Genomic DNA, 27,837 nt, shown 5'->3' with positions numbered 1-27,837 from the left:
TGTATATTAAATTCAAATTTATTAACAAAAACAAGAATTTAGAAAGACAAAAACCAGTGCAAAACTAACCAAACATAAATCACAGCTTAATTAAGTGTAATAGACCAAAGATATGCAGTGCTCAAAATGATTCAAAAACATTCTCTAAAGTCATTTTTTTTAAAGCTGAACTCCAGGAAAACAGTTAAATATACCATTGAAATAAATATATAGAATCGGTTTTACCTGTCAAAGTATTTGTATTTCCATCCATCCAGTCCTGAGATTTACACAGGCCTGCCGAGCACAGCCCTGATGGTCACTCTATTTTCTTAAAGCGGAGCTCCACCCTAAAGTGGAGCTTCTGCTCATTGGAATCCTCCCCCCCTCCGGCACCACAATTGGCACCTTTCAGGGGGGGAGGGGGGTGCAGGTACCTGTACAGTACAGGTATCTGCACCCACTTCCGGCATAGATATCTGCAGAAGTTACGCCCCTTTCCGCAGAATCTACGGCCCTTTCCGAAGGTCCCCCGCTGTCTGCTGGGAAACACACGGATCCCAGAGACAGCGGGGACCATCCTTATTGCGTAGAGCGACTTGCGCATGCGCAGTAGGGAACCGGGAAATGAAGCCGCAAGGCTCCACTTCCTGATTCCCATACCCAAGATGGCGGCGGCAGCACCCGAGAGACGATCGAGAGATCAGCTTCGGGTGCCGACATCGTGGGCGTGCTGGGCGGGTAAGTGTCATTATTTTAAAAGTCAGCAGCTGCAGTATTTGTAGCTGCTGGCTTTAAAAAAAAAAACGGCGGACTCCCGCTTTAACTATAGTTACAGGAATAGGGGTAGGTCACTTTCCTGCCCCCAAAGTTTAAGAACAGAAAGTAAAGGAGCAGCAACGTGACTCAAAGTGGAACTTAACTCCAAAAGCTGTGCCTGAAAAAAGGAGGGAAGAGGGCAAAAAAATAATAACCAGCACTGCCTCTGGTCTATCGGTAGCCAATTTATTCCTGATCGCTGATTTACCATGCCTTTTTCTGCACTGAATTTCAGTGTAGACGTGTCCATCTTGGTATAGGCAGGGTTTTGCTTCCTGTTAAGAGTGTTCAGCAAGGAGCAACACAGCAGTGACATCACTAAAACTCACTCCAAATCTCCAGAGACAAGTTGTCAGAAGCAGCAGTACCTTATTTCCCCACACAGCAGATATACAAGTATAAAAGCTCCAAGCACAGGGGTACTTAACACCCCTCCCTCCCCTACCAGGAAGCAGATTGTTCATTTTCATGAGAAATTTAAAGTGGAACAGACAATTAAGTTCTGCTAGACTGCTTCAGGCCCTTTTGCAGGTATAGCTATGTAAAACATAAAAAATAGGTGTCTATACTGTTTAAAATCCAGCAATACAATGCCTCACCCTGCTCTGCACATGCTCAGTTGCTCTCTATTTTTAGGCACTGACAAATTTGTAGAGGCCGATCTGCTGAATTAAACCCTCCCATCCTTTAAAGGCAATGAAGCTGCTTCTGTTTGATCTGTAACTGCCATGATGCTGCACATGTGATCAGTTTTGACACCAGACATTTGATGGTTTGACAGTTTAGTTGAGGACACAAGCAACTGTGACAGTTAGGGCTCATTTACACTTGCTTCGGCTTCAACATACATCGGACAGGCTTTGTTAAAGCTTTCTGAACGCTAGTCAAAGCTCCTGTCGCTAAATAAAATGGTTAGCTTGCAGTCCTTCTTACACCTTGCTTTGCTTCAAAAATTATACCCCGTGTGGCTTTAGTGATGCTTCAAAGCCTCCATAAAAGTCTATGGCAAAGCTCACTTGAAGCCCCACCAAAGGCTCATCAAAGTCCCACCGAAGCCTCATCGAAGCACCAAGCAAAAACAAGGTGTAAACAGGACTGTAAGCTAAGAATTTTATTTAGCGACAGGGGCTTTGACTGGCATTCATAGAGCTTTAACAAAGAGTGTACGAAGCCATGTTTTGAAGCAAGTGTAAACTAGCCCTTAGCAGTTCAAGCATTCCAGGAATGCAACTGTTTTTTTGAAACCATTAATTCGATGAGTTTAGTTCTGCTTTATGATTTGCTCCAGCAAGAAGAAACAGGAGCAATGCTGGAGGTAATTTACAGCACACACTCATTTTGGTAGCATACTTATTAAATGTGGAATATATGTTCCTTGCTAAAGAACATTTTTTTTTTTATCACATTGTTATGGGTAAGGTTCCGCTTTAATACAAAAAGGTAATTTCTTTCACACTACTGCTAAATTAAATTAACTACATCTCTAAATATTCCCTGTAACATGAGAAATCCTCACTTTCTGAGTTCAAGTCCTTTTAAGGCTGGATTCACACCTAGGCATTTTTAGTGCTTTTTGCATTTTGCAGATTTGCACTACAGAACGTGTTGCATGGGAAACCATGGTAAATGGACTGTAGTGCAAATCTGCAAAAAGCGCTAAAAATGCCTAGGTGTGAATCCAGCCTAACTGCTGCTGCTTTGCTGCCTCTGTTCTCTCCTCCTGTCAGCAGGTTCCTTATTAGCACAGCCTGACTGGCTCTTGGCACTGCCCTCCTCTCCCAAGTCTGGGAACTGCTGTACAGAAGATTAAATAGGGGTGATATCAAGTCAAGTTCAATTACTTACAATAGTTAGATGCATGTACTTTTTTTTATAGAACAGGATGCTTTTTTATTTCTGCTTGGAGTTCAGCTTTAAGTTAGAACCCAACAGTATAATTACAGGTAAGCAGGGCAAGTTTCCTTAGTATGTACCATATGAAACAAAACCGTATACATTGCAATAACTATATGTTGCTTTTACATGTATTGTACAACTTGGCAGTGACTAAAAGGCCACATGGGGTTTTGCACAGCTGTGGCTGGGTACCAAAATAAATCACATAGATCCCAAGGATCCTGATTTTTGTAGGAAGGTATTGGATTACAAACCTTAAAATGTACAGGCCACACACTGATTTTTACCTTGGCTCAGAAGAGATACCTTATTGAAACAAAACACTGCTATATATAGAACCTACAATGCCTTTTGATTAAACTGAATGTTGCTTTAAGGTGCATAGTACAACAGGGCAGTGACTAAAAGGCCAAACAGGAGGGTTTACTAAATACTCTATTTTAAGGTGATCTAACTACAGCATACCTCCCAAGTGTCCTAGGCTTGACAATTGAGTGAAATATTTTTTTTTTTTGGCTGTCCGCTGCTTTGACAGCTTCTTGGCAGGATAGTTCAAGCAGATTCAGACCCGTGTCCTAACACAGCTCACCCCCTGCTACAGATCGATTCATAGTTTAGATCAGACAGCGTACCATTACTAAAAGCCAGTTTACACTCCAGTAAATATAACCCCAAATCCCCTTGTCACAGGGTTTTACATGCATCATACAGCTTCAATAAGGATAAAACAGAAAAGTTCACAAGAACCTCAATTTTCTGATAACTGCTCATTCCACAAAATTGTATTTTGTACCTCAAATATTCTGTCAACCTTTCTCAAAAAATAAATAAAAAAGATTGTACTCAAAAAGACAAGACCAACTATATTCACTTCTTTGGTGGCCTATTTCTCCTGTGTTCCCTCCATCACTGCCTTAGTTATTTGTCATTTCTGGGAGTGTGGGATGCCTGTGGTTTTTTTTTGCCAGCACTGTGGCATCAGCTAAACCCTATGTCACCACAGAACTTACTAGCCACATAGGGGTTAGAGGAAGGAGATCACAATAGGAGACACAGGCATCCTAAACTCCCAGAAAAATAAACTGCTGGAATCACGGACAGAGGCTGTGGCACTAGAATGGAGGGAAGGTAGGAAACACAGGCCACCAAAGAGGTGCCTATAATGGCTCTTTTCTTACAGGGTACTATGGGTAAAATCTTTTTAGAAACTGACAGAGTCTCTGTGAAATTAAACCTTACTTTGCAAAGTAACTCACTATCCATAGTGCAGTCATTGCAAAGGTGTTGACTCACATGTTTATTTTATCTTCTAAATATTGCATAAACCCAGGGCACACTATTATTTAAAAGATATTAAATGCAGGTTAAAAAAAAAAAAAAATGTGCATTTACTATTTATTTTTTTAGAGACTTGGAAAGCATTGCACCAGCGATCAGCAGGCCGAGCGTGCAATGCAAGTCTCCTGCAGACTGCCAGTATGAGCTGTCTGCCCCATACACTGTTTCACAGGGACAGGAAAAATCTATGAACTGCCACAGTGCTAAAAACGGGTGGAACATGTAACATGTTCCCAAAGCTGAACTTGTCCTTTAACTCTACTTTTTACAACATTCCCCTCTGGATGATCTATGTACAATACAAGGATTTTAACAAACTTTGTTATTCTGAAGAGATCCCTGTGTGTTTGTATGTGTCCATGTGGTAAGGTAATCTAATGGGAGGGTTTTGTTAATTATCAACCAGTTTCTGTACTCGCAGGGCTGCATCCCTTTAGACGTGATTTCCTATTGGGAGTATTATCACCAAAAATGACATTTTTGTTGCAGGGGATGCCAGATATCTGACTTGTATCTTAGTGCAGACTTCTGGGAAATTTGGTGAGACAATCACAGGATTTAAATGATATTTATGGGGGGCGTTCTGTACACATTCTGTGTACAGAACACATCCAGGTAGCCATATTGCATTTTACAGAAAATTACAGAGCTGCAGATTGAAAAGGAAAGATAATTTTTTTAATAACATTGAATTACAATATGACTCAAATTGTATACGCTATATTTTTTTATATACTTGCTATTTTGTTCCCCCATGAAAGTGGAGTTACCCTTTAAATTATACCCACAACTTTCGAGGTGTTTGAGATTTGTCTCGCCTTACTAGTTCCTCTCCACTGCCCTGCAAATGTGCGCATCACATTTGCAGGCATTAGGAAAACAAAGGGATGAGAGATGGTGATATATGGATCACAGAAATTTATGTAAAAAGGTCTTTTTTGATTTTGGGAAAACCAAAGCAACTTGAAATCAAGAGCATGCTAGCAGACACCTGGGGGCACCTTAGTAGGTAAGCTGAGACCATGGGTTTTATTTTAGAGTAGGTATGACATAATACACGAAAGATTTGGAGAGGGGCTTGAACTAGAAGCAAGGATAATGTAAACTAAAGTTTACACTGTAAAAAACTGGGAAGTTATAGAATCCTAAATTACCCAATTCTTCATAAAAAGTGCATAGCCTGGACTTATCCCACAAAATATATTTGGTAATCAGTGTGAAAAGGGCTACATCTTATAGCTGGATTTTTGGTATATTTAAAATCCATTGCATATGTAAAATTGCTGGTTTTTAGATTCTTGCATGTGTTTCTATGTTTCAATCTTTGTGTAAAAGAAAACAGACTTCATCCACAGGTAGCTCACTAGGTCCGGTTAATCATAATCTGGAATTTACCTAAGAAAGAAAATAAACAATTAGCATTGCTAAATTACTTAAGAGGGAGTACTGTAGGTTCATAAAGAAAAAAAAAAATAAGGATTTAGAGTTGTAGCATATGCATCAATCACCGAGAATTATGAAAAAATAGTCCTTTAAAAGTCTAGATGCATAATCGACGTATGCATAATCACGTCACCAAAAGCAGGCTGTGCAATGCGTTTCGGAGCACGGCAGGAGGTGGCACTGTGCATGCGCCTAAAATCAGTAGCCAGCGTTCTTACCCTCCATTGTGAGTGATGCCAAGCTTGTTTTTGACTTTTCAGCATCATTCAGCAGCTGCCCACTAAATTGATGAGCCTGTTATGGTTGATGACATGTGAGTGGCCCCTTTGTATCTTCTAATACATGTGTTAATACATTTACACTTACACGAGCGGAATTTCCGACAGAAAAAGTCAGATGGGAGCTTTTCACCATATATTCCAACCGCGTGTCTGCCCCATCTGACTTTTTACGTCAAAAATTCTGGACGGACCTAGAAAGAGAACATGTTCTATATTTTTCCGACAGAACCAAATTCCTAGTGGGAAAACCGCTCATCTGTATGCTGTTCCGACGTACCAAAAACAACGCATGCTCTGAAGCAAGTACGAGACGGAAGATATTGGCTACTGGCTATTGAACTTACGTTTTCTAGTCCCGTCGTACGTGTTGTACATCAGCGCGTTGACGGTCAGACTTTGGTGTGACAGTGTGTATGCAAGACAGCTTGAGCAGAATTCCGTCGGAAAAACCTTCAGAGTTTATTCCGATGGGAAAACCGGTCGTGTGTACAGGGCATTAGAGACACTTTGCCTTTTTTGGCTGTGTTGCCAAGTTACTTAGACTGGCTTATTTAACACTAAAAACCTTACTTCCTATGCCCATTTTAAACAGTGATAATCAGTTCCTTTTTTAAATGATTTTCTTAAATGATGAAGTGCATTGCTACATGTGGGATTCAGAATTATGCACCTGCCTAGGCCATAGGAAATTGTAGAATTTGCAAGCATGATTTTCAGAGCAATTAAGGTATGTACAAGCACATTTTTGTGCCTGCTATAGGGTTATTGTGGGAGTTTAATATACTTGCAGCGAGGATACATTCACTTAGGGCTGAAACGATTAATCAACATCATCGATAATAATCGATAATGAAAATCGTTGTCAACGATTTTCATTATCGATTAGTCGGTCCGCACCATGCGATCCGCGGAGCGGCCTTAGGAAAGGCCGCGGCTTCGGCCTAGCTCCGGAGCTAGCGGCCATCTTGGCACACCCGCGGCGGTGTTGTATTGTAACCCCGTCACTTCCGGTGCGTCATATTTTGCTGCCTATCGCAGAATGCTACGGAAGTGACGTTGCCGCCAGAAATTGCGTACTGCGCATGCGCATAGCGTTCCAAACACTCGCGCCGTGCGTTCCAACATAGTTTCGGCAATACTGTTCAGCGAAACCATCACATAATGTTACGGAAGTGACGTTACAGACAACACAAACACTGGGCCATGCGTTACAACACTAATACTTCCCTTGTTACCTAGTATCATTATTTACCAACCATGCTGAGCTACGTGCCGTGTTAGGTTCTGCATTGCTGGGACTTGTAGTGCCTATCCTGAGCTACATGCTTCAATGTTCAGTGTCCTCATCCTTATCCCTGTGCTTCAATGTTCAGTGTCCTCATCCTTATCCCTGTGCTTCAATGTTCAGTGTCCTCATCCCTATCCCCAGGCTTCAATGTTCAGTATCCTTATCCCTGTGCTTCAATGTTCAGTGTCCTCATCCTTATCCCCCTGCTTCAATGTGCAAATGCAATGTGCAAATCTTGTTAATTAGAGGACTAATATTTGCATTATTGTATCTGCACAATTTAAATTCAATTGCGACAAGTGTTCTTTCATATATATTTTTAATAGTATTGGCTTTTTTATTTAGTCATTGTGCACTCAGATATATATTCATCACGTGGTATAATTTATAGATCAACATTTGATAATTGATTCATTTTTACATTGTGCGTTTATTTTTCATATTGTGCGTTTTTTTTTTTTTAATATGATTTTATCCGATTAATCGAAAAAATAATCGGCTGATTAATCGATTATGGAAATAATCGTTAGTTGCAGCCCTACATTCACTATTAAGTAGTGGGCTGGGCTTAGGCTAGTTGTACATTTAGGGCTAGGGTCCACATCACCTAGCAAGAAAGAAGGGAGTGTGTACAGCCTCCGATTTATTCAGCTATGTGTAAATTGTGAAAAAACCTGAATAGAAGACTACCGTATATACTCGAGTATAGGCCGACCCGAATATAAGCCGAGGCCCCCAATTTACCCCCAAAAAAACTGGCAAACTTATTGACTCGTGTATAAGCCGAGGGCGAGACATGCCTGTCCATCCCTGTGTGTGTGTCCGTCCATCCCTGTGTGTCCGTCCATCCCTGTGTGTCCGTCCATCCCTGTGTGTCCGTCCATCCATCCCTGTGTGTGTGTGTGTCCATCCATCCCTGTGTGTGTGTGTCTCCATCCATCCATCCATCCCTGTGTGTGTGTGTCTCCATCCATCCATCCCTGTGTGTGTCTCCATCCATCCATCCCTGTGTGTGTGTGTATCCATCCGTGTGTGTGTGTGTGTGTGTGTGTGTGTGTGTCCAGCCTACCTGTGTCCCGAGCCTCCGTCCCGTGCCTTGCCTCCTTGCCTCCGTCCCGTGCCGTGCCTTGCCTCCGTCCCGTGCCGTGCCTTGCCTCCGTCCCGTGTCGTGCCTTGCCTCCGTCCCGTGTCGTGCCTTGCCTCCGTCCCGTCCCGTGCCGTGCCGTGCCTTGCCTTGCCTCCGTCCCGTGCCCTCTTCGTCGGCGCCTCGGCGGCCATTGTAAAATTCAAAAGCCGCGCCTCCGCCTTCGCCTGTGATAGGCGGAACACTGAATTTCCCAGCAGCCTGTGTTCCGCCTATCACGGACATCGTATCATCCTCGTCCGTAGTACGAGGATGATACGATGTCCGTGATAGGCGGAACACAGGCTGCTGGGAAATTCAGTGTTCCGCCTATCACAGGCGAAGGCGGAGCCGGAGGCGCGGCTTTTGAACTATAGAATGGCCGCTGTCTGTCTGCTTGACACGCTGATCGAGCGGGCAGACAGCGATGACTCGAGTATAAGCCGAGGGGGGCACTTTCAGCCTCAAAAAAGAGGCTGAAAATCTCGGCTTATACTCGAGTATATACGGTAACCACTTTTCATAGCCTATTCACAACACAGCAGTAAAATACTGGTCAGAAAGCTTGCAGTTGTAGGTTTAACGGCAGCTGCAATTGGTTAACAAAAAGCACTGATATACAATATTACATATTCCCTGACTAAAATCCTACACAATCTCTTCATTCAATCACAGATATCTAGCTTTTACAGTGTAATGAGGCACAAAGTAGCTGCAACCGACAACACCCAAACTATATTTACCTTTTTAATAGTCTGACTACAGAAACTTAAAACAGATTTGTTTCTATGGGTCACTGCACTAGGCACACTGTAGGCAAATAATCCTGTAAATATGCCAGCAGATTTTTTCTTCTAAAGGCTAAAACAAACACAACTCACAGGTAGGCATTATAGGAACTTCTGCAGATACTGTACAGTTGATCCCCACATTGGAGAGACCTCCTTTTATGAGTCCACAAGTATAAGCCAGAAACTGAAAGACAATAAGAGGAACAAAAGTTTAATATCATTAAAGTGATTGTAAGGTCTCAAGGTTTTTCACCTTAATGCATTCTATGCATTAAGGTGGAAAAAACTTTTTTTTGCTCCAGCTGCCCCCCAGACCCTCCTTTTTCTTATATGAGCCTGATCCGATCCAGCTATATGCCCAGTAGTTTCAGCCAGCTTTCAGAAAGAGTGGCTTTCTGTGGGGGCACTGGTGGAGCTAGGGGCAGCGGCGGGGGACCCCAGAAGAGGAAGACCAGGGCTGCTCTGTTCAAATCCCTTGCACAGAGCAGGCAAGCATAACATGTTTGTTACTTTATTTTTAAAACAAACCTTTACAACCCCTTTAAGTGACAGATCTTCTTTAACTCGTTATTAATGTGTTTTCAGTATTTTCTCCTCTAGGGCAGTGGTCATCAAACCTGTCCTCAGGGCCCGCTAACAGGCCAGGTTTGCAAGATAACTGAAATACATCACAGGTGATATCATTTGCTGCTCAGTGATTGCAGTATTCTAGTCTGCATCTCCACAAGGTAATACATAAAAGCTGCCTGTTAGTGGGCCCTGAGGACAGGGTTGATGACCATTGCTCTAGGGGAAAAAGTACATGTAGTCTCGTGTTCCCAATATCGTTGTAAGCCTTGATACAAGGTTGGACAGGGTATTCCCCCCCTTCACAACATCGCTCCTGACACTGCTTGTCTGGTGCAAGTGCTATCAAGCAGCTGTCTCCCTATTAGCTAGGTTGTTGGACCGCTGTCAGAGAAGGGGGCAACGTAATTTACCTTCGGTGCTTCCTCTAGGTATTGTTTAGTGCAGGAAAGCTGTGTCAGCAGCAGAAACCGATTGTCTTGTAAAACATAAGTACCCTACAGAAAAAAAAAAGAAAAGAAAAAAAAAAAAAAGGACATTATGTTCTCAATATTTTATAAAAGAAGCCTTCATAAAGTAAACAGATGTGAAGATTTACAAGGAACAACATTCAAATACAAAAAACTGCCTTAAAGTGTAGGTATAGCTTTTTTTGGATACAGCAGGTAAGTAAGAACCCACGCCAAATGATTTTTGCTATCTGTGTCCCTTTCTAGGTAGATTCACCCTCTCCTTTTCCTGGTGACTACATTCCCTGAAACAAAAAGTGATGGAAAATTATAATTGTATAAGATGTCCTCTGAATAGAAGGTGAAGGGAACTCTTCCAATAAGAACACCTATTTTCACTTCCTGTTGTGGCTCTGAGACAGGTAGTGAAGAAAATTTTTCCCAACAGGACAAAGACAGCAAAACAAAAACTGATAAGGGCTTTAACCCTTTCTTAAGACAAAAAAAAAAAAACACAAAAACTGCTGGCTAAAGCAGTCAGCTGACGTCACATGTTGGGTTCAGACTGACAGCTGGCTCAGACTGTCAGCAAGACGCTGAGAGCGAGAGCCAGCTGCTCCTGTGCCCTACACAGCCCAGTGCTCTGGTGAGCGTTGGAGGGGCAGAGCAGAGAACCGGTGACTGACCTGCCCCATGCTCAAAGACGGGGAACTGAACAATCAGTGGTCATGTGATTGCTCTCAGTGTTAAAGCCGGCGGGGGCCTTCTGCAGCATTGGATCGCTGCTGCAGCCACATAGGCGAGTATAGCCGCGTACACACGGGCGGACTGTCTGGCCTACTTAGTCCGCCGAAACACATTTCAGCGGACAGTCCGCTCGTGTGTGGGCTTCAGCTGACTTTTTCAGCGTGCAGTCTGGTGGACTAAGTATTTCGGAATGTTCAAAATACTGTCCGCTGGACTCGCATTTCGGCGGACAATCCGCCCGTGTGTATGCCAGTTCGCCGTACTTTTGAAATGAGCGGACTTTTCCCGCCCGGAGAAAAGTCCGCTCATTTTGAGCGGGTCTCCAGGTAGGTGGGGCCCGCGAAGGAGACGTCGCTGGCCCCGCCGCCTGGTATGGACTTAAAGGGGAACCCCAACGCCGAAAAAATCGGCGTGGGGGTCCCCCCCAAGTCCACAACAGACCCTTGTCCGAGCACGCTACCCGGCCGGCCAGGAAAGGGGGGCGAGCGTGCGCCCCCCCCCCGAGCCGTACCAGGCCGCGTGCCCTCAACATGGGGGGGTGCCTTGGGGAAAGGGGGGCCGCGCGGCCCCCCCACCCCAAAGCACCTTGTCCCCATGTTGATGAGGGCAAGGGCCTCTTCCCGACAACCCTGGCCGTTGGTTGTCGGGGTCTGTGGGCGGGGGGGCTTATCGGAATCCGGGAGCCCCCTTTAATAAGGGGGCCCCCGGATACCGGCCCCCCACCCTATGTGAATGAGTATGGGGTACAATGTACCCCTACCCATTCACCTGTAAAATAAAAGTACAAAAAAAAAAAAACACAACACACGAGATAAAATACTTTATTGCACAGCTCCGGGGGTCTTCCGTCTTCGGGGGTCTTCTCGCCGGACTCCTCCGCTATCTTCTTGTAGCTCTTTTGCTAGCGGAGGAGTCCGGCTTTCTTCCTCGCCGCTGGCCTCTTCTCCCGACTTCGGGGGTCTTGTCCCCCTCTTCGGTTCTTCTGCCGGGCCACCGCGCCTTCTTCTAGCTCTTTTACAGGCGGTGTTCTGTCGCCGCCGCCCGTTCTTCTTCTTCTTCTCCTGGAGATGTTACCTCGACGCTCTCTCCGGCCGGAATGCCAGGGACACGCTCCACTGCCACTTATATAGGGACAAGGGGCGGTGTCACATGGCTTTATGTCACATGGTGACCCCGCCCCCATATGATGTCATAGTCCCCATGTGACACCGCCCCTTGTCCCTATATAAGTGGCAGCGGAGCGCGTCCCTGGCATTCCGGCCGGAGAGAGAGAGAGAGAGAGAGAGAGACAAAAGAAGAAGAAGAAGAAAGAAGAAGAAGAAGAAGAAGAAGAAGAAGAAGAAGAAGAAGAAGAAGAAGAAGAAGAGAAGAAGAAGAAGAAGAAGAAGAAGAAGAAGAAGAAAGAAGAAGAAGAAGAAGAAGAAGAAGAAGAAGAAGAAGAAAGAAGAAGAAGAAGAAGAAGAAGAAGAAGAAGAAGAAGAAGAAGAAGAAAGAAGAAGAAGAAGAAGGAAGAAGAAGAAGAAGAAGAAGAAGAAGAAGAAGAAGAAGAAGAAGAAGAAGAAGAAGAAGAAGAAGAGAAGAAGAAGAAGAAGAAGAAGAAGAAGAAGAAGAAGAAGAAGAAGAAGAAAAGAAGAAGAAGAAGAAGAAGAAGAAGAAGAAGAAGAAGAAGAAGAAGAAGAAGAAGAAGAAGAAGAAGAAGAAGAAGAAGAAGAAGAAGAAGAAGAAGAAGAAGAAGAAGAAGAAGAAGAAGAAAGAAGAAGAAGAAGAAGAAGAAGAAGAAGAAGAAGAAGAAGAAGAAGAAGAAGAAGAAGAAGAAGAAGAAGAAGAAGAAGAAGAAGAAGAAGAAGAAGAAGAAGAAGAAGAAGAAGAAGAAGAAGAAGAAGAAGAAGAAGAAGAAGAAGAAGAAGAAGAAGAAGAAGAAGAAGAAGAAGAAGAAGAAGAAGAAGAAGAAGAAGAAGAAGAAGAAGAAGAAGAAGAAGAAGAAGAAGAAAGAAGAAAGAAGAAGAAGAAGAAGAAGAAGAAAAGAAGAAGAAGAAGAAAGAAGAAGGAAGAAGAAGAAGAAGAAGAAGAAGAAGAAGAAGAAGAAGAAGAAGAAGAAGAGAAGAAGAAGAAGAAGAAGAAGAAGAAGAAGAAGAAGAAGAAGAAGAAGAAGAAGAAGAAGAAGAAGAAGAAGAAAAGAAGAAGAAAGAAGAAGAAGAAGAAGAAGAAGAAGAAGAAGAAAGAAGAAGAAGAAGAAGAAGAAGAAGAAGAAGAAGAAGAAGAAGAAGAAGAAGAAGAAGAAGAAGAAGAAGAAGAAGAAGAAGAAGAAGAAGAAGAAGAAGAAAGAAGAAGAAGAAGAAGAAGAAGAAGAAGAAGAAGAAGAAGAAGAAGAAGAAGAAGAAGAAGAAGAAGAAGAAAGAAGAAGAAGAAGAAGAACGGGCGGCGGCGGCGACAGAAGACCGGGCCACCGCCTGTAAAAGAGCTAGAAGAAGGCGCGGTGGCCGGCAGAAGAAACCGAAGAGGGGGACAAGACCCACGAAGTCGGGAGAAGAGGCCGGCGGCGAGGAAGAAAGCCGGACTCCTCCGCTAGCAAAAGAGCTACAAGAAGATAGCGGAGGAGTCGGCGAGAAGACCCCCGGAGCTGTGCAATAAAGTATTTTATCTCGTGTGTTGTGTTTTTTTTTTGTACTTTACAGGTGAATGGGTAGGGGTACATTGTACCCCATACTCATTTACATAGGGTGGGGGCCGGTATCCGGGGCCCCCTTATTAAAAGGGGCTCCCGGATTCCGATAAGCCCCCCGCCCGCAGACCCCGACAACCAACGGCCAGGGTTGTCGGGAAGAGGCCCTTGTCCTCATCAACATGGGGACAAGGTGCTTTGGGGTGGGGAGCCGCGCGGCCCCCCTTTCCCCAAGGCACCCCCCCATGTTGAGGGCACGTGGCCTGGTACGGCTCTGGGGGGGGGGGGGGCGCTCGCTCGCCCCCCCTTTCCTGGCCGGCCGGGTAGCGTGCTCGGACAAGGGTCTGTTGTGGACTTGGGGGGGACCCCCACGCCGATTTTTTTTCGGCGTTGGGGTTCCCCTTTAAAGTCCATACCAGGCAGCGGGGCCAGCGACGTCTCCTTCGCGGGCCCCGCCTACCTGGAGACGCGCTCGAAATGAGCGGACTTTCCTCCGCGTGTGTGGGCGAGGTCCGTTCATTTCAAAAGTAGGGCGGATAGTACGGCGGACTTAGTCCGCCGTATTAGTCCGCTAAAAAAAGGGCGTGTGTGGCAAGTCCGTTCATTCGCAAAGTATGACGGACTGTCCGTCGGATTGTCTGACGGACTAAGTTGGCCAGACAGTCCGCCCGTGTGTACGCGGCTTATGAATGTTTTTTTCATTTTTTTTTTTTTTAATCCCACACTTTTCTTTTAACCAGGCTCACAAGGAATCCTCTTATTCGCATGGATGACTGCTTTTGGACTCCACAATGCAGTGTCTCCCCTTCTCAATAGGGTTAAATCAGACTCAAGCCCTCTCTCAAGGAGTCCTTCCCTGCCTATATAGATGGCTGTTCCAGAGTATTTGTCCACAGAAAGGAAATACTCAAATAGTGTAATACATTTTTGTAAAGTCATTTTTTAAAACATTATACTCACAAAGTGAATAAAAGCAGGCATCAAGATAAAAATCCAGTCCCCAGTAAACTAAAAGCACTGTGAACACAGAAATTAAAAGTCGGCTCACTCTCTGTGTACTGGGAACGCCTAGACTCTGGGTACTTCTGCCCGAACCGTAGCTCCGCCCCAATACATTTTGTTGCTATGGTGGACTTCATCAAGAGGAACCTTGATGTTCCCAAATATCTCATACCTGGTGATTTGTTCTCAGATTATCAATCTGCTTCTTGAAAATGATTGTCCAAAAATCCTTACAAATGAACTTCACAACATCCAGGTCATCCTTGAATGAAGGGCTTTCCTTTGTTAATCTAGAAGGATAAGAAAAATACATGAGAAAAAAATAAAATGAAAATACATGTTAAGTTTTTTTTTTTTTTTTTTAGAAATTAAAGTCTCCATGGGCTTTCCCATAGTGTTATAGAAGACATACAGATGCAAAAATTATAAAAAAAAAACAAAAAAAAACACACACACACACACACACACTTCCAAAGAGTTATCAGCTCTCAGTGAATAATGCTGGGAATTGTAGTTATCCATCGGCTGGAATCTTTGATTCCCCTATTCGATTTTAGTGCATCACGCTTGTTAAATCAGAACTCCAAATAAACATCCTGGAGTGTGTAAATAACCGCTTCCCCACTGCTCACTGTGGTTTCTCCCACTGACTTGTATGCCATCACAGGATATATGAGCCTGCGGGAGGAACCACAGCCAACAGAGGGGAAAACAGGTATTGAACCCGTCAGGTGCAGAGGATGGGGAGCAGGAAAACTGCTTTTCAAGAAAACAGGGTGCCAGAAAGGTAATTATCTTCAGGTATGTTTTGCATACAAGGGTTTCTGTGCTGAAGACTATTTGAAAATACAAAAAAAAAAAAAAACCATAGATAAAATTGATACAAAACAATTCGTTTCCCTTTCATATCTTCCACCTGCCTCCCCCTAGAAAAAAAAAAAAAAAAAAAAACTCAAAGAGGGAAAGATAAGATTTTACACTTGCCTTTCAATAAGTCCTTGGCCAACACGGAAACCCATACTTTCTAAGATCTTTATGTGTTTGCCTTGATCCTGTAAGCACAACATAGTTTAAAAATAGCAATATTCTTTAACAATAGGAAATAATAATGCACCAAATCCAAAAGGACAATGAAAGCATTAGTCAATCTGTGCATAATTTGTCCAGTATCCACTCTCCAGGAAGAATTTATGGTTATACTATCTCACTATAAACACTACAAAGCTGATGTCATCACTTTTATGACACAAATAAAATTAAAGCCAAAACGTTTCTTTAGTTTTGGTTGATGTTGGGAGCTTCTGAATAAGGTTGGTGCCCCTGTCCGGAAGATTTATTTCCGGCCCTGCCTGATATCCATTACCTGGACAGAAATAGACGGGAATATCAGTAAAACCAACACAGAGATTCTCTACAACTCTATTGGGGTGATTTACCTCCACCAACTGTTCTGATAACCACCAAATAGATAAGAAACGGGGATAAACTGAGCTTGTTATATTTCCTCCTTCACGATCCCCCCTGTGACTTCACCTTTAATATCAACAACACAACCATTGGTCCCTCCACACATGCCAGGGTCATGGATGTAATCCTTGACTCTGACCTCTCCTTCAGCCCCCATATCCAATCACTGGCTAAATCCTGCCGCCTTCACCTCCGCAACATCTCCAGAATTCCACCCTTCATGACTAACGACACCACCAAGCAACTCGTTCACTCCTTGATTATTTCTCGCCTTGACTACTGCAACTCTCTCCTTAATGACCTACCCTTAAGCAGGATATCCCCCCTTCAGTCTATAATGAATTCTGCTGCTAGAATAATACACCTAACTGATCGATCCGTGACTGCTGCCCTCTTTGCCAATCCCTTCACTGGCTTCCCCTACCCCACCGTGTAAAATTCAAAATGCTAACCATAAGCCATCCACAACATTGCCCCCAGCTATATCACCAACCTCATCTGCAGATATCACCCAAATCGTGCCCTCCGCTCCTCCCAGGGCATCCTGTTTTCTAGCTCCCTTATTACCTCCTCTCATGCTCACCTTCAAGACTCCTCCAGAGCCTCTTCCATCCTCTGGAACTCCCTGCCCCAGTCTGTGCGAGTGGGTACCCAGTTATAATAATAGGTACCCGCTCTCACTGTTCAGGTATCATAACCCATGCTGAAGTACACAGGGACCCCTTCTCATCCCAGTCCCAGGAAGGGCTCTTCTCCCCACAAAGCGAACACCCACAGTTGTCTCCCTTGTTGGTTTCCCCTGACCGGGCCCTATTATTCACAGACTATCCAGCCTCCTCTACAAATAGACAGAAGGCTGAACTTGCAGAAATTGCTCTGGGTCAAAACAGCATTGTATCATCTCAGCCACCTGCCCCTGCCATCACATACTCAGGAGACACAGTTCTCTTAGCTAGATTATCTGCCCTTCTACAACAAGAACTGTCCAAAGCCTGCAATATCATTACTTCTGGCATGAGGAATGACTTTCAAAACATAGGAGAGAGACTGGATACTACTGAGTCCAAAATGGATGGTACAGTGAAACGAGTGAACCAAAACTCCAGAATGATCACATCTCTCCAGGACCAACTAGACCAAGCGAACGCAAAGAAAAACAGGTCTAGGAGGTATAATTTTCGGGTACAAGGCCTCCCAGAGATAGAAGTGAACCTAGAGGAATCAATACATGCCCTAATGACGCAATTAATACCGGACATCTCCCCCCATCAGATGGAACTGGATAGGGTACACCGGGCCCTGACAGCTCCCAGACCAGACGGACTACCGCGCGATGTGATAGTCAAACTGCACTTTTATAGGATTAAGGAAAGAATAATGATGGAAGCAAGACATAAGGGAGAAATATCTATGGCAGGACACCCGGTCCAGATTTTTGCAGACATAGCCCAGATGACAATTCAGAAGAGAAGAGCGCTGAAACCGCTTCTGAATCAACTTATCAATCATCACATCAAGTATCGATGGTCATTCCCAATCAGACTAACATTTTCCTACAAGGGTAAACCCCACTATCACCGACTTCCAGTCCGGCAAGGCGCTGCTCCAGGACCTGGGCCTACTCTCTATGGAACCACGGGCTCCCAACACCCCCATTGACGAGGGTCGACCGGTGATCCCCTTGTGGTCCTGACAGGAAAGAACCAGAGCCAGGAAGTCTCCACCAGTCAAATATTCAAATTCAGTCCCAGGGGATGTCCCTCCCACAAACGAACTAGGTCTGCCTTGAAGACTCAGACACTGTTCCTTGACTGTTCCTGTTCTACCTTGCTTTTGGAAAGGGTAATGTTAAATGGTTAAATTTTCAGAGGCAGCAGTTTCCAGAGTAGAAGATGCAGCCCCTGACCTCAGATCGAGCCTCACACCTGATTGGGGGAAAAGAAAAGAGGGAAGGAAGAAAGCAAATTTATTTTTTTTTTTTGTGATACCGTTTGGGCTTGCTTAGTTTTTTCTTTTTAAACTTTTAAGTAAAATCTTTCCTATATACCCCCCACTATCCAAGGAAGCCTTAAGTCCGGGGGTGGCCCTGTCTGACCCTTTCAGTTGATGAATATGTGGGGCCGGGGGGGGGGGGGGAGCGCATGCCACTTGCGGTGAACTTGTCACTACGATGAGAGAGTTGGGACAACTTCACAACAAAAAAATGGGGACTTGCCACCCCAGTAGTCACACTGCAATGCAGTGTACAGGTTTCTTTTGTCTGACATTATTGAATGTACAGTCTTATTTCTGTTTCTATATTTCTATATCTCTAACTCAACTTCTTTTCCTCCCTCTCGAATCCTGAAAGGACCTCTTCAAGCTGCCACACGGTGAGTACAACCTGCCGAATAATTATGACAAGTAACCCTCAGCCGACCTACTCTATAGTAACGCATAACGTACAGGGCCTAAACTCTCCGGCCAAAAGAGCAAAGGCTTTCAACAATACTACAAAATGGGGGCAGACATCTTACTTTTACTGAAGACACACTTTTCACGGACCTCAGCCCCTAAATACTTAAATGCCAGATACCCGACAGTATACTTGTCCAAAGGACCAGATAAGAAATGGGGAGTAGCTATATGCATTGCCAAACGGGTCCCTTTCACACCCACTAAATGTTATAAAAGATCAGGAAGGCCGGTAGCCGGGAAGATCGATGACAGTGTAGTCACTTTTCTCTCCTACTATGCCCCCAATGTGGGCCAACTATCCTTCTTCCGCGAAATGCTAAGAGTAATAATGCCCCAAATAGCTGGCCATGTGGTGTTTGGAGGAGATAGCAACACCTCCCTGGATCGAATCTTGGATAGATCTATCCCGGGGAAGTCAATCCTGAAACATACCCCAAAACAAAGCTGCGAAATAGCACATCTACTACATAGTTATGACCTTATAGATCTTTGGCGAGATGCTCACCCTACTACTAGAGACTACACGTTTTATTCTCAGGTGCACAAAAAACTTACTCGCACATTGATCATTTGTTCACATTGTCCCTTTTGCTCCCGAACGTCTCGGTGACTAAAATAATCCCTATGGCATGGTCAGACCATTCTTCGGTCCAAGTAGTTATAACAGGCTTATGGACTACACCACGCTTGTCGGCGTGGAGACTAAAACGAGTCCTTATTAAGCGACCCACTCATTGCTAAAGAAATATAAACAACTTTATGACAATACTTCCAGGACAACCCCTCTTCAGCTACCCCTCCTTCTATAGTTTTGGCGGCCCATAAGGCCACCATTCATGGCAAATTAACACAACTAGCCTCTAGAGTGAAACGGGAACGTGAACAGGTGATCCAACAGCAGGAGAAGGAGCTACTAAATCTTACAAAGGAACAAAAAAAAAAAAAACAACCCACAGATAGATCTTAGGAACCAGATCGACGCAGCAAGAATGGCCCTGAATCTGAGCCTCACAACAAAAGCGGAAAAATACGTTAGATGGAATAGACACCATTACTATACATTGGGTGATAAATAGGGGTGCAACGGATCAAAAAACTCACGGATCAGATCATTTTTCGGATCAGCAAATAATAATTTAATTTGCAAAAACCTGTGAAAATTCCACCACCATATAGTCCCCACTGTAATATCCACAATCTCCCCCACTGTAATATTGGCTGAGTATGGCAGAGTATCGCTAGAGTATATTGGCAGGCAGGGTATCGCTAGAGTATATTGGCAGGCAGGGTATCGCTAGAGTATTGGGGTATTGCAGAGTATTGGGGTATTGCAGAGTATTGGGGTATTGCAGAGTATTGCTAGGGTATTGCAGAGTATTGCTAGGGTATTGCAGAGTATTGCTAGGGTATTGCAGAGTATTGCTAGGGTATTGCAGAGTATTGCTAGGGTATTGCAGAGTATTGCTAGGGTATTGCAGAGTATAGGGTATTGCAGAGTATTGCTAGGGTATTGGGGTATTGCAGAGTATTGCTAGGGTATTGGGGTACTGCAGAGTAATGCTAGGGTATTGGGGTACTGCAGAGTATTGCTAGGGTATTGGGGTACTGCAGAGTATTGCTAGGGTATTGCTGGTTACTGCAGGGTATGGAGGGATGGCTGCTTCCATCTCAGGTTCTCTCCCCTCCACTGCACAGGTTAGTACAGAGAGGGGAGAGAGGAGCCGGCGTCATGACATGACGCCGGTTTGTTTACAAGTGATCGCCCCTTCGGAGCGATCAGTGTAAACAGCCTGGGTGTAGAAAGATGGCCGCCGCTTCGGAGCTAGGCCGAAGGCCGTGGCCTTTCCTAAGGCCGAGACCGCGGAGCGCGCCATGTGCCGATCCGAGCGGGGTGACCCGTTCGGATCACAGATCGGTGACGATCCGTTGCACTCCTAGTGATAAACCTAACACACTACTAGCCAGGAAACTCAATCCTAGACCCTTTAACCCAGCACCCCCTAAATTGAGATTACAGAACGGCCATACTTCCCAAAACCCCCAGCTTATATTACAAGAATTCTATTCCAAGCTCTCTAGAGACATTTCTGCGAGATATACCACTCTCCACACTATCCAGAGACCATGCAGAGATGATGGAGGCAGAGTTTACAGCGAGCGAAATAGCGGCGGCTATCAAATCTTTAAATCCGTCAAAATCTCCGGGCCCTGATGGCTTCTCAGGCCACTATTACCGCAAATATAGCGAGATTCTGGCTCCGCATCTCTGCTCTTTTTACAATGAACTGCGAAAAGGTTCTTCCATACCTCCACACGAGAATAGGGCCTTCATACACGCGATATCTAAACCAAAAAAAAGACCACGGAGACTGCACGAATAAGCGCCCCATCTCGCTAATAAATGCGGACCTCAAATTAATGACAAAGATACTGGCCACACGCATGAACGTGTTCTTAGCAAACTATATACATCCAGACCAGACAGGGTTCGTCCAATAGACAAGCCCCAGACCAGACGTTACATTGATATTATATCTGCACTAAATTCGGACTGGGATGGGGGGGGGGGTGGGGAGGGAGGACAAAGGGGTGCATTGCTGGTCTCTCTTGACCTACATAAAGCTGTCCCCTGTCCCCCTTATTGTTTATATTTATTACAGCCACTGGCCATCAAAATCCACGAACACCCATATATACTAGGCAACAAATGTGGAGGACGGGAGCATAAATGTGCATTGTTCGCAGATGATATTTTACTACTTCTTTCCTCCCCAACCTACATGAGGTACTACGACACTTCACAACATTTACAGGATTGAGAGTAAATCACTCAAAATCTCAAGCACTCAGCGTCTCCCTACAACCACACATAGTTCAAGCATTACAGAGCTCTTTCCCCTTTAAATGGCAGGACGAGACCTTACCATATTTGTGCATCACACTGACCCCCACCCTTACCAGGCTATATAAATACAACTATCCTCCACTATTCAAAAAATTATCAGAAGATCTTAAAGATGGTTGAGTAATCCCCCATCGTGGTTTGGCAGGTTGTGCTCAATCAAGATGACAGTTCTACCAAAAGTGCTACTTATTTAGGACCCTTCCGATAGCAATAGTAAGAAAGGAGCTCCAGAAGTTCCAGACAAAACCGCTGGACTACATATGGGAACATAAAAGACCCAGGGTGAACAGACAAACAATGTATACACTAAAATTAAGAGGAGGCCTGGGAATGCCGGATTTGCTTAAATATTACCATGCGGCACAAATATCACAACTGACCCGGTTCCACACGCGTCAACCCAGACCACTCTGGATGTCGTTGGAGTCCTCCCAATTCCCAGAAAGGGAAATTAGCCACTTAATGTGGATGAAAGCAAAGGATAGACCAATAGTAATGTGCCCGACCTTGTCCTTTTCTCTAAATTCATGGGACCGGCTGGCAACTACCTATAAATTTAGATCCCAGCACACCCCACTGGCCTCATTGTTCACCCCGGGTCTCCACCCCCAGGATTTCTCATGGTGGACCAACAAGAGTTCGCTAGGAATAGCTGACCTCTGATCACAGAGGGGCTTTGTCGCGAGCAATCCTACGGGAAAAATACCAGCTCCCAAGGTCAGAATTCTTTCACTACACCCAGATAGCGCATTTTATGGCAACACCGAGTGGCACATCTGACCTCACCACATTCACCTCAATGGAAAATATTTGCAAGACGTGTGACAAACATACTGGCCATATATCTCAGATCTATAGCATTTTATCCTCAGCCTCCCAGAAGCTACCTTATATGCATAATTGGGAACAAGATACGGACAACAACTTAGAAATAGAGGAGTGAAGCAAAATAGCACAATGTGCATCTAAATCTTTTATCAACACCTCTCTGATTAAAGCAAATTATAAGGTGCTGATGAGGTGGTATATGGTCCTAGTACGGGTAGCAACCTTTGTTCCGGAGGCGTCCCCGCGGTGCTTTACAGGCTGTAATGCAGATGGCACCATGTATCATACATGGTGGACGTGTCCAAAAGCGAGACGGTTCTGGATACGCACTTATAACTTTATATACTCTCTGACCCAAGTGAACCTTCGGAAATCGCCTCTGCAAGCGCTGCTGGGACACCCCATGGAGAAGGCATCAAAGCCAATGCAAAAAATGTATAGCTTTCATATTCGTGGCAGCAAGGACATCCATAGCCAAATCGTGGAGATCACCTACGATCCCTTTTTACCTACTTAAAACTAAACTTTCCTGGATAATGGTGAATGAACGCCTATCGGCAATTTTAAATGATAGCGTGGCTTGGTTTAAAAGAGTATGGGACCCATGGATTAAGAATCTCACAACTATATAATAGGTTAACCTGGCACTAGAGGACTTTCCCCCGGAGCTGGAGTGCATCCCTTTCTCCCCCTTTACCTTCTATTTTCTGTTCCTCCTTCTCATTCTACTATCACTACTTCTCTTTTTTCCCCCTTCTCCTTCTGATTGCTCCTGACATTACATGTGTTTATTTTTTTTTCATTTTTGTACTAATTATGGCCCTGGAGCCTAAGTCGAAGGTCAGCTATTGGGGTGCAAGTTGGTTGCAATTTTGACCCCCATACTGAATAAGACTAAACAGTCACTCGTATGGTGTGGTTCAATTACTCTGTAAATGACCTTCAAAGTTTCGCACATGTACAATACGTTTTCGTTTTTTTCTTCTCTTTGTATTAACAATGACAAATACAGAATTTGAATAAAAATATTGGAAACGAATTTGCAGTGGGCAGCCGGCTGTAAAGACGAAAAGCAGCATAGCTGGCTGCCCACAGATAGGATGCTGGTGCGTGAACCCAAAGTCGATTGAAGAATCAGCTCAGGTGAGGACAGTGCTGGAACCCATGGACAGGTAAATGTCCTTTTATTAAAAGTCGGTAGATATAGGATTTGTAGCTGCTGACTTATTTTATATCCTGAGTGGACAACGGCTTTAAAGAAGAATTCTAGGCAGGGGTTGTTTTTACACAGCTACCATTGGTTAAGCTGGGGCTAATGTAACTCTGTATATCGCATACCTGGCTGATCCCCCAAGATAGCTGGAAATGCCCACTACTCCACCAACCTCCACTTGTTCTAGGTCCTGCGCTGAGCAGCCAGCCTGATGCATTCTAAACACAGGAGGTTGGCACCTTGGCACAGACACCATTCAGAGAATGCTTTCTATCTTCTAAATTAATTCAAAGCATCCACTAAATGGTTGAGATGGAAAATTTGTGCTTTCTCTCAGAAAATGTAAGGCATTCTCTGAAAGGCATTAGTGCCAAGCGGGTGAGCCCCTGCATTCAGAATGCATCAGGCTGGTCACTCAGCACAGGATCTGGAAGCAAATGGAAGTCATTGGAGCAGTGGTGTCTAGTTCAGTAATTTCCAGTTTCTAGGGGGGATTGGCCAGGTATGCTTCATATATAGTTACACTGATCCAAGCTAGACGAATGTACCCGTATATACTCGAGTATTGGCCGACCCGAAATATAAGCCGAGGCACCTAATTTTACCACAAAAAAAAACGTATTGACACGAGTATAAACCTAGGGTGGGAAATGCAGCCTGCCAGTGCCCATCGTGTACAGCCTATCAGTGCCGATGACATGCAGCCTGCCGGTGCCCATCCGGTACAGCCTACCAGGGCCTGGTAATGAGATGTCACAATGTCATGCTGTGTATCAGAGCTTGATCTGAATTGTCGTGCAGCCGCAGTAACGATGTCCTGCCTCATATGACACAATGATTCCTAGCATTGGATCAGAGTACCGTCTATCACAAGAGGCAGTCTAGGAGGCAGGACATTGTTACAGCGGCTGCATGGTGATTCAGATCTCCAACACACAGCATGGGAGGGAGGGGAAACTGACAGGGCGCCGGGCGGATACATGAGCGCCACCCAGCGGGACGGCCCCACTCTTTTTTGGCTCCATTTTTCGGGACATTTTTTTCTTAAGTGGGACAATAACTCGAGTATAAGCCGAGGGGAGGGGAGGGGGGGGGGGGGGGTTGGGGGGGGGTTCAGGAAAAAAAATATGCTGAAAAACTCGTAAAAATATACCATGCCCAGCTTTTTTCATTCAGCCTACAGCCTGAATAAAATAAAATCCAACAGATTTCTCCACCCATGCTAAACATCGTAGATGGACGAATCTCCCGCTGTAGCTATTGTATTCTGACTGTTATGAATACTCAAATGTAGCCTGCGTCTGATTGCATACATCTGCTGTTTGGCTGACAATTTTCCATGCATGTCTTGCAAATTTTTTAATTGAAAGATTTTAGGCAGGAGGATGCTGACAGGACCATCCATTAAGCAAATTCTGCCCGGTCCACCCCTCTATGTACGGCCAACTTGACACAATAAATCAGACAGCAAGGGTGTGATTGGGACCCAACCAGAATTTTCAGCTCCTCCTCCTATCTAAAAATGAAATACAAATTCTTGAAGCTAGGTATTTTCTTTATATAAAAATGTAAACATAAGAAGAAACAGACACATTATATGACAGCAGTAGACGATTTGAATTACATACACTGGTCAGCCATAACTTTATGACCACTGACAGTGGTAACTGACTGTGAACAACATTGCTTATCTTGTTACAATAACATCTAAAACTCACTGGGATATATTAGGCAGCAAGTAAACATGTTGTCCTTGAAGTTGTGTATTGAAAGCAGAAAAAAAATGTCACAGTTTGCTGGGTATGGGGCGGAGTAGCCGCAGACCGGTCAGGATACCCATACCGACCGGTGTCCACGAGCAAAAGTGCCTACAATGGGCCTCTGCGCATCACAACTGGACCACGGAGCAATGGAAGGAGGAGGCCTGGTCTGATGAATGTTTTCTTTTAGATCATGTGAATAGTTGGATGTCTCATTTACTGGGGGGAAGAGATGACACCAAGATGCAGTCTGGGAAGAATACAAGCCGGTGGAGGCAGTGTGATGCTTTGGCAATATTCTCCTGCGAGACCTTGGGTCCTGCCATTCATGTGGATGTTATTTTGACATGTACCACCCACCTAAACATTGCTGGTGACCAAGTACAACCCTTCATGGAATCAATATTTCTTTATGGCAGTGGCCTCTTTCATCAGGGTAATGCTCCCTGCCACACTGCAAAAATGTTTCAGGAATGGTTTGAGGAACACAACAATGAGTTTGAAGTGTTGAAATCTAAAATTCTCCAGATCTGTGGGACATGCTGGACAAAATCAGTCTGATTCCTGGAGGCCTCATCTCCGGTATTCAACCAAAACTGCAAAATATTGCAGCTTACCAATCCTTTGACGTGGTGGCTGCAATCCTTTTCTTTTTTTTTTTTTTAAGCTTTTCCCCCTCTGTTTTCACCTGGTGATCCGTCCAGTAGCACATCTCCTGTATTATAATGCCCACCCCCCCCATTCTGGATGAAGAAGCACAGGAGCATCTTTGGACAGCAGCATTGTCATTCTGGAGGATGTACTAGTAGATTTAGATACACTAGCAAACTGAAGTTAAACCCATAAAAAAAATGGCGATAACGGCGCTGAATGTGTACGTGATTTTGCAGCAAATGTTACTGTGCTTATGGTTTGTTTTTCATAAGTCATGTGACTCAAAAAAGGCATCAAAACCATAACACAGGTGCGTTATTGATGCGTTCTTGCTGCATTTTTAATGCATTTCAACTGAGAGGTGCGTTTTTGGTGTGGTTCTTTTAACTGACCACAAATACAGCAAGCAAGATTTTTAAAACCACCATGGAAGTGCAATGGACAAGTGTGAAGACATAAAATTTAAAGTGGAAGTCCATGCTAAAACTAAAATCCCTGCATTTATAGACACACACAATCTAACACTAACCCATCTAGCCCTGTAAAGAAGAAATCAGTATGCATACCTTTTTTGAAGGCGATCCAACCCAATCTCCAGCGGCGGAAGCTCTGCAGAGGACATGGCTGACAACCGCTGTGAAATGAATGGGAAGTGCCATCACCCATAGACTTACTATGGGGCTTCCGTTGTTGGATGTGTCCTCTGTACTCACCCACACAGCGAAGCTGACAACTCAGCGTGGGATCAGATCTTCCGCTGCTGGAGATTGGGTCGCATTGCCTGCAGAAAAGGGTATGTATACTGATTTCTTCTTTACAAGGCTAGAAAGGTTAGTGTTAGATCGTGAGTGTCTATAGATGTAGAGATTTTAGTTTTAGCATCGACTTCCACTTTAAAGGGATGCATTTTTCTTGCTCTAAAATTGCCGATAATGGCCAACAATAATATTCATATTCATTTAAACTGATGGTATTATTTAAAAAGTTGAATATAATATATATACATAAAATATATATATTGATTTAAAAAAAACTAATTTTGATTTCGGTTTTCGGACAATTGCATCTTGCATTTTTGGTTTCAGCGCCAAAATTTCCATTCAGTGCTCCTCCATTTTTCATAAATAAATAAAAGCTGATCATTCTAAGCACCCTATGCCAGTGGTAAATGGATTGTGTCACCCCTCCAACTGCTACATCTGCAGGACAGCTTGTTCTGTTGAAAAACAACAGACTTAGAGCCGGTTCACACAGCGGGCGATGCGAGGCGACACGACTCGCCTCGCCTCGCTCTCGCAAGTCGCCCCCGTTCTGTACAATGGAACCGTTCTGAGAGGAGCGACTCGAGTCGCTCCGACTCAGAAAAAAGGTTCCTGTACTACTTTTGGGCGACCTCGGGGCGACTTGCATTGACTTCTATACAGTCGCCGCTGAGGCCGCGGCAAGGCAAGTCGGAGTCGCCTCGCCTCGCCTGCAGTGTGAACCGGCCCTTACTGTCTGGATCACCAGGTGAAAATAAAGGAAAGAAAGTCTAAAAAAGAAAACGAATGCAGCCACCACCAAAACTGTAAGCTGCAATATAATAAAATAAATGTTTGCATGCTAGTTCCGGTTTGGTGCCAGACACAACAGCATACTTCCAGGGGTCTAGTGGTGTCCATGCCAGGATGGGTCAGGGCTGTTATGGTGACAAGGCCGGGACCTACTCAATACTAGGTGGGTGATCATAATATTATGGCTGATCGGTCTATAATGACCTGAGCAATCAGATTGTTGATGTATCGTACCTCTTCATCGTGTCCTGCACTTTTCTGTGCATGGGAGATCATCTCCATATGTAACAGTGCAAACAGGGTCTCATCCGCCATAGCTGAGTTCCTCGGAGGTCTTTACACCTGCTGTGCTGGGGGAATCAGTCAGTAACTGGTCACATCATCCTCCTTCACAGTCACATATGGCATACAGCTATCATAGGGCGGCACTAACACCCTCTCCTCACACTAGCCATCTATTCTACCGAAACACAGCTCACTGCTCACAAATATAACTACTGGGCGACAGAACTACAATAAATTATCATAAATATCCGCTGTAAACTCTACACTTCTCACGTCTTCCTGGTAATTGGGTTCCCCACTTCCGGCGCAGCCTTTCTGAAGCTTTGCCCC

At 44.4% G+C, this 27,837-nt stretch overlaps 1 protein-coding gene across 1 annotated transcript; it reads right to left on the bottom strand.

Moving 5' to 3' along the window:
- Positions 1 to 27,836, bottom strand: TRAPPC6A (trafficking protein particle complex subunit 6A). The gene is made up of 6 exons (XM_077453942.1): positions 27,457 to 27,836; positions 15,370 to 15,437; positions 14,558 to 14,675; positions 9,939 to 10,022; positions 9,049 to 9,142; positions 1 to 5,427 (listed from the first exon to the last, which is right to left on the bottom strand). Exons 1-6 carry the CDS (start codon positions 27,535 to 27,537, stop codon positions 5,396 to 5,398), a joined length of 477 nt encoding a protein of 158 aa, XP_077310068.1. The 5' UTR covers positions 27,538 to 27,836; the 3' UTR covers positions 1 to 5,395.
- Between the last annotated feature and the right edge of the window lies 1 nt (position 27,837).

Source organism: Lithobates pipiens, unplaced genomic scaffold (genome assembly GCF_037356315.1).
Source record: "Lithobates pipiens isolate NorthernLeopardFrog02 unplaced genomic scaffold, aLitPip1_a1.2 Scaffold_1, whole genome shotgun sequence".
NCBI classification, from domain to species: domain Eukaryota; kingdom Metazoa; phylum Chordata; class Amphibia; order Anura; family Ranidae; genus Lithobates; species Lithobates pipiens.
Note: the sequence above shows the minus strand (reverse complement) of the source record. Positions and strands in the feature narration are given on the sequence as shown.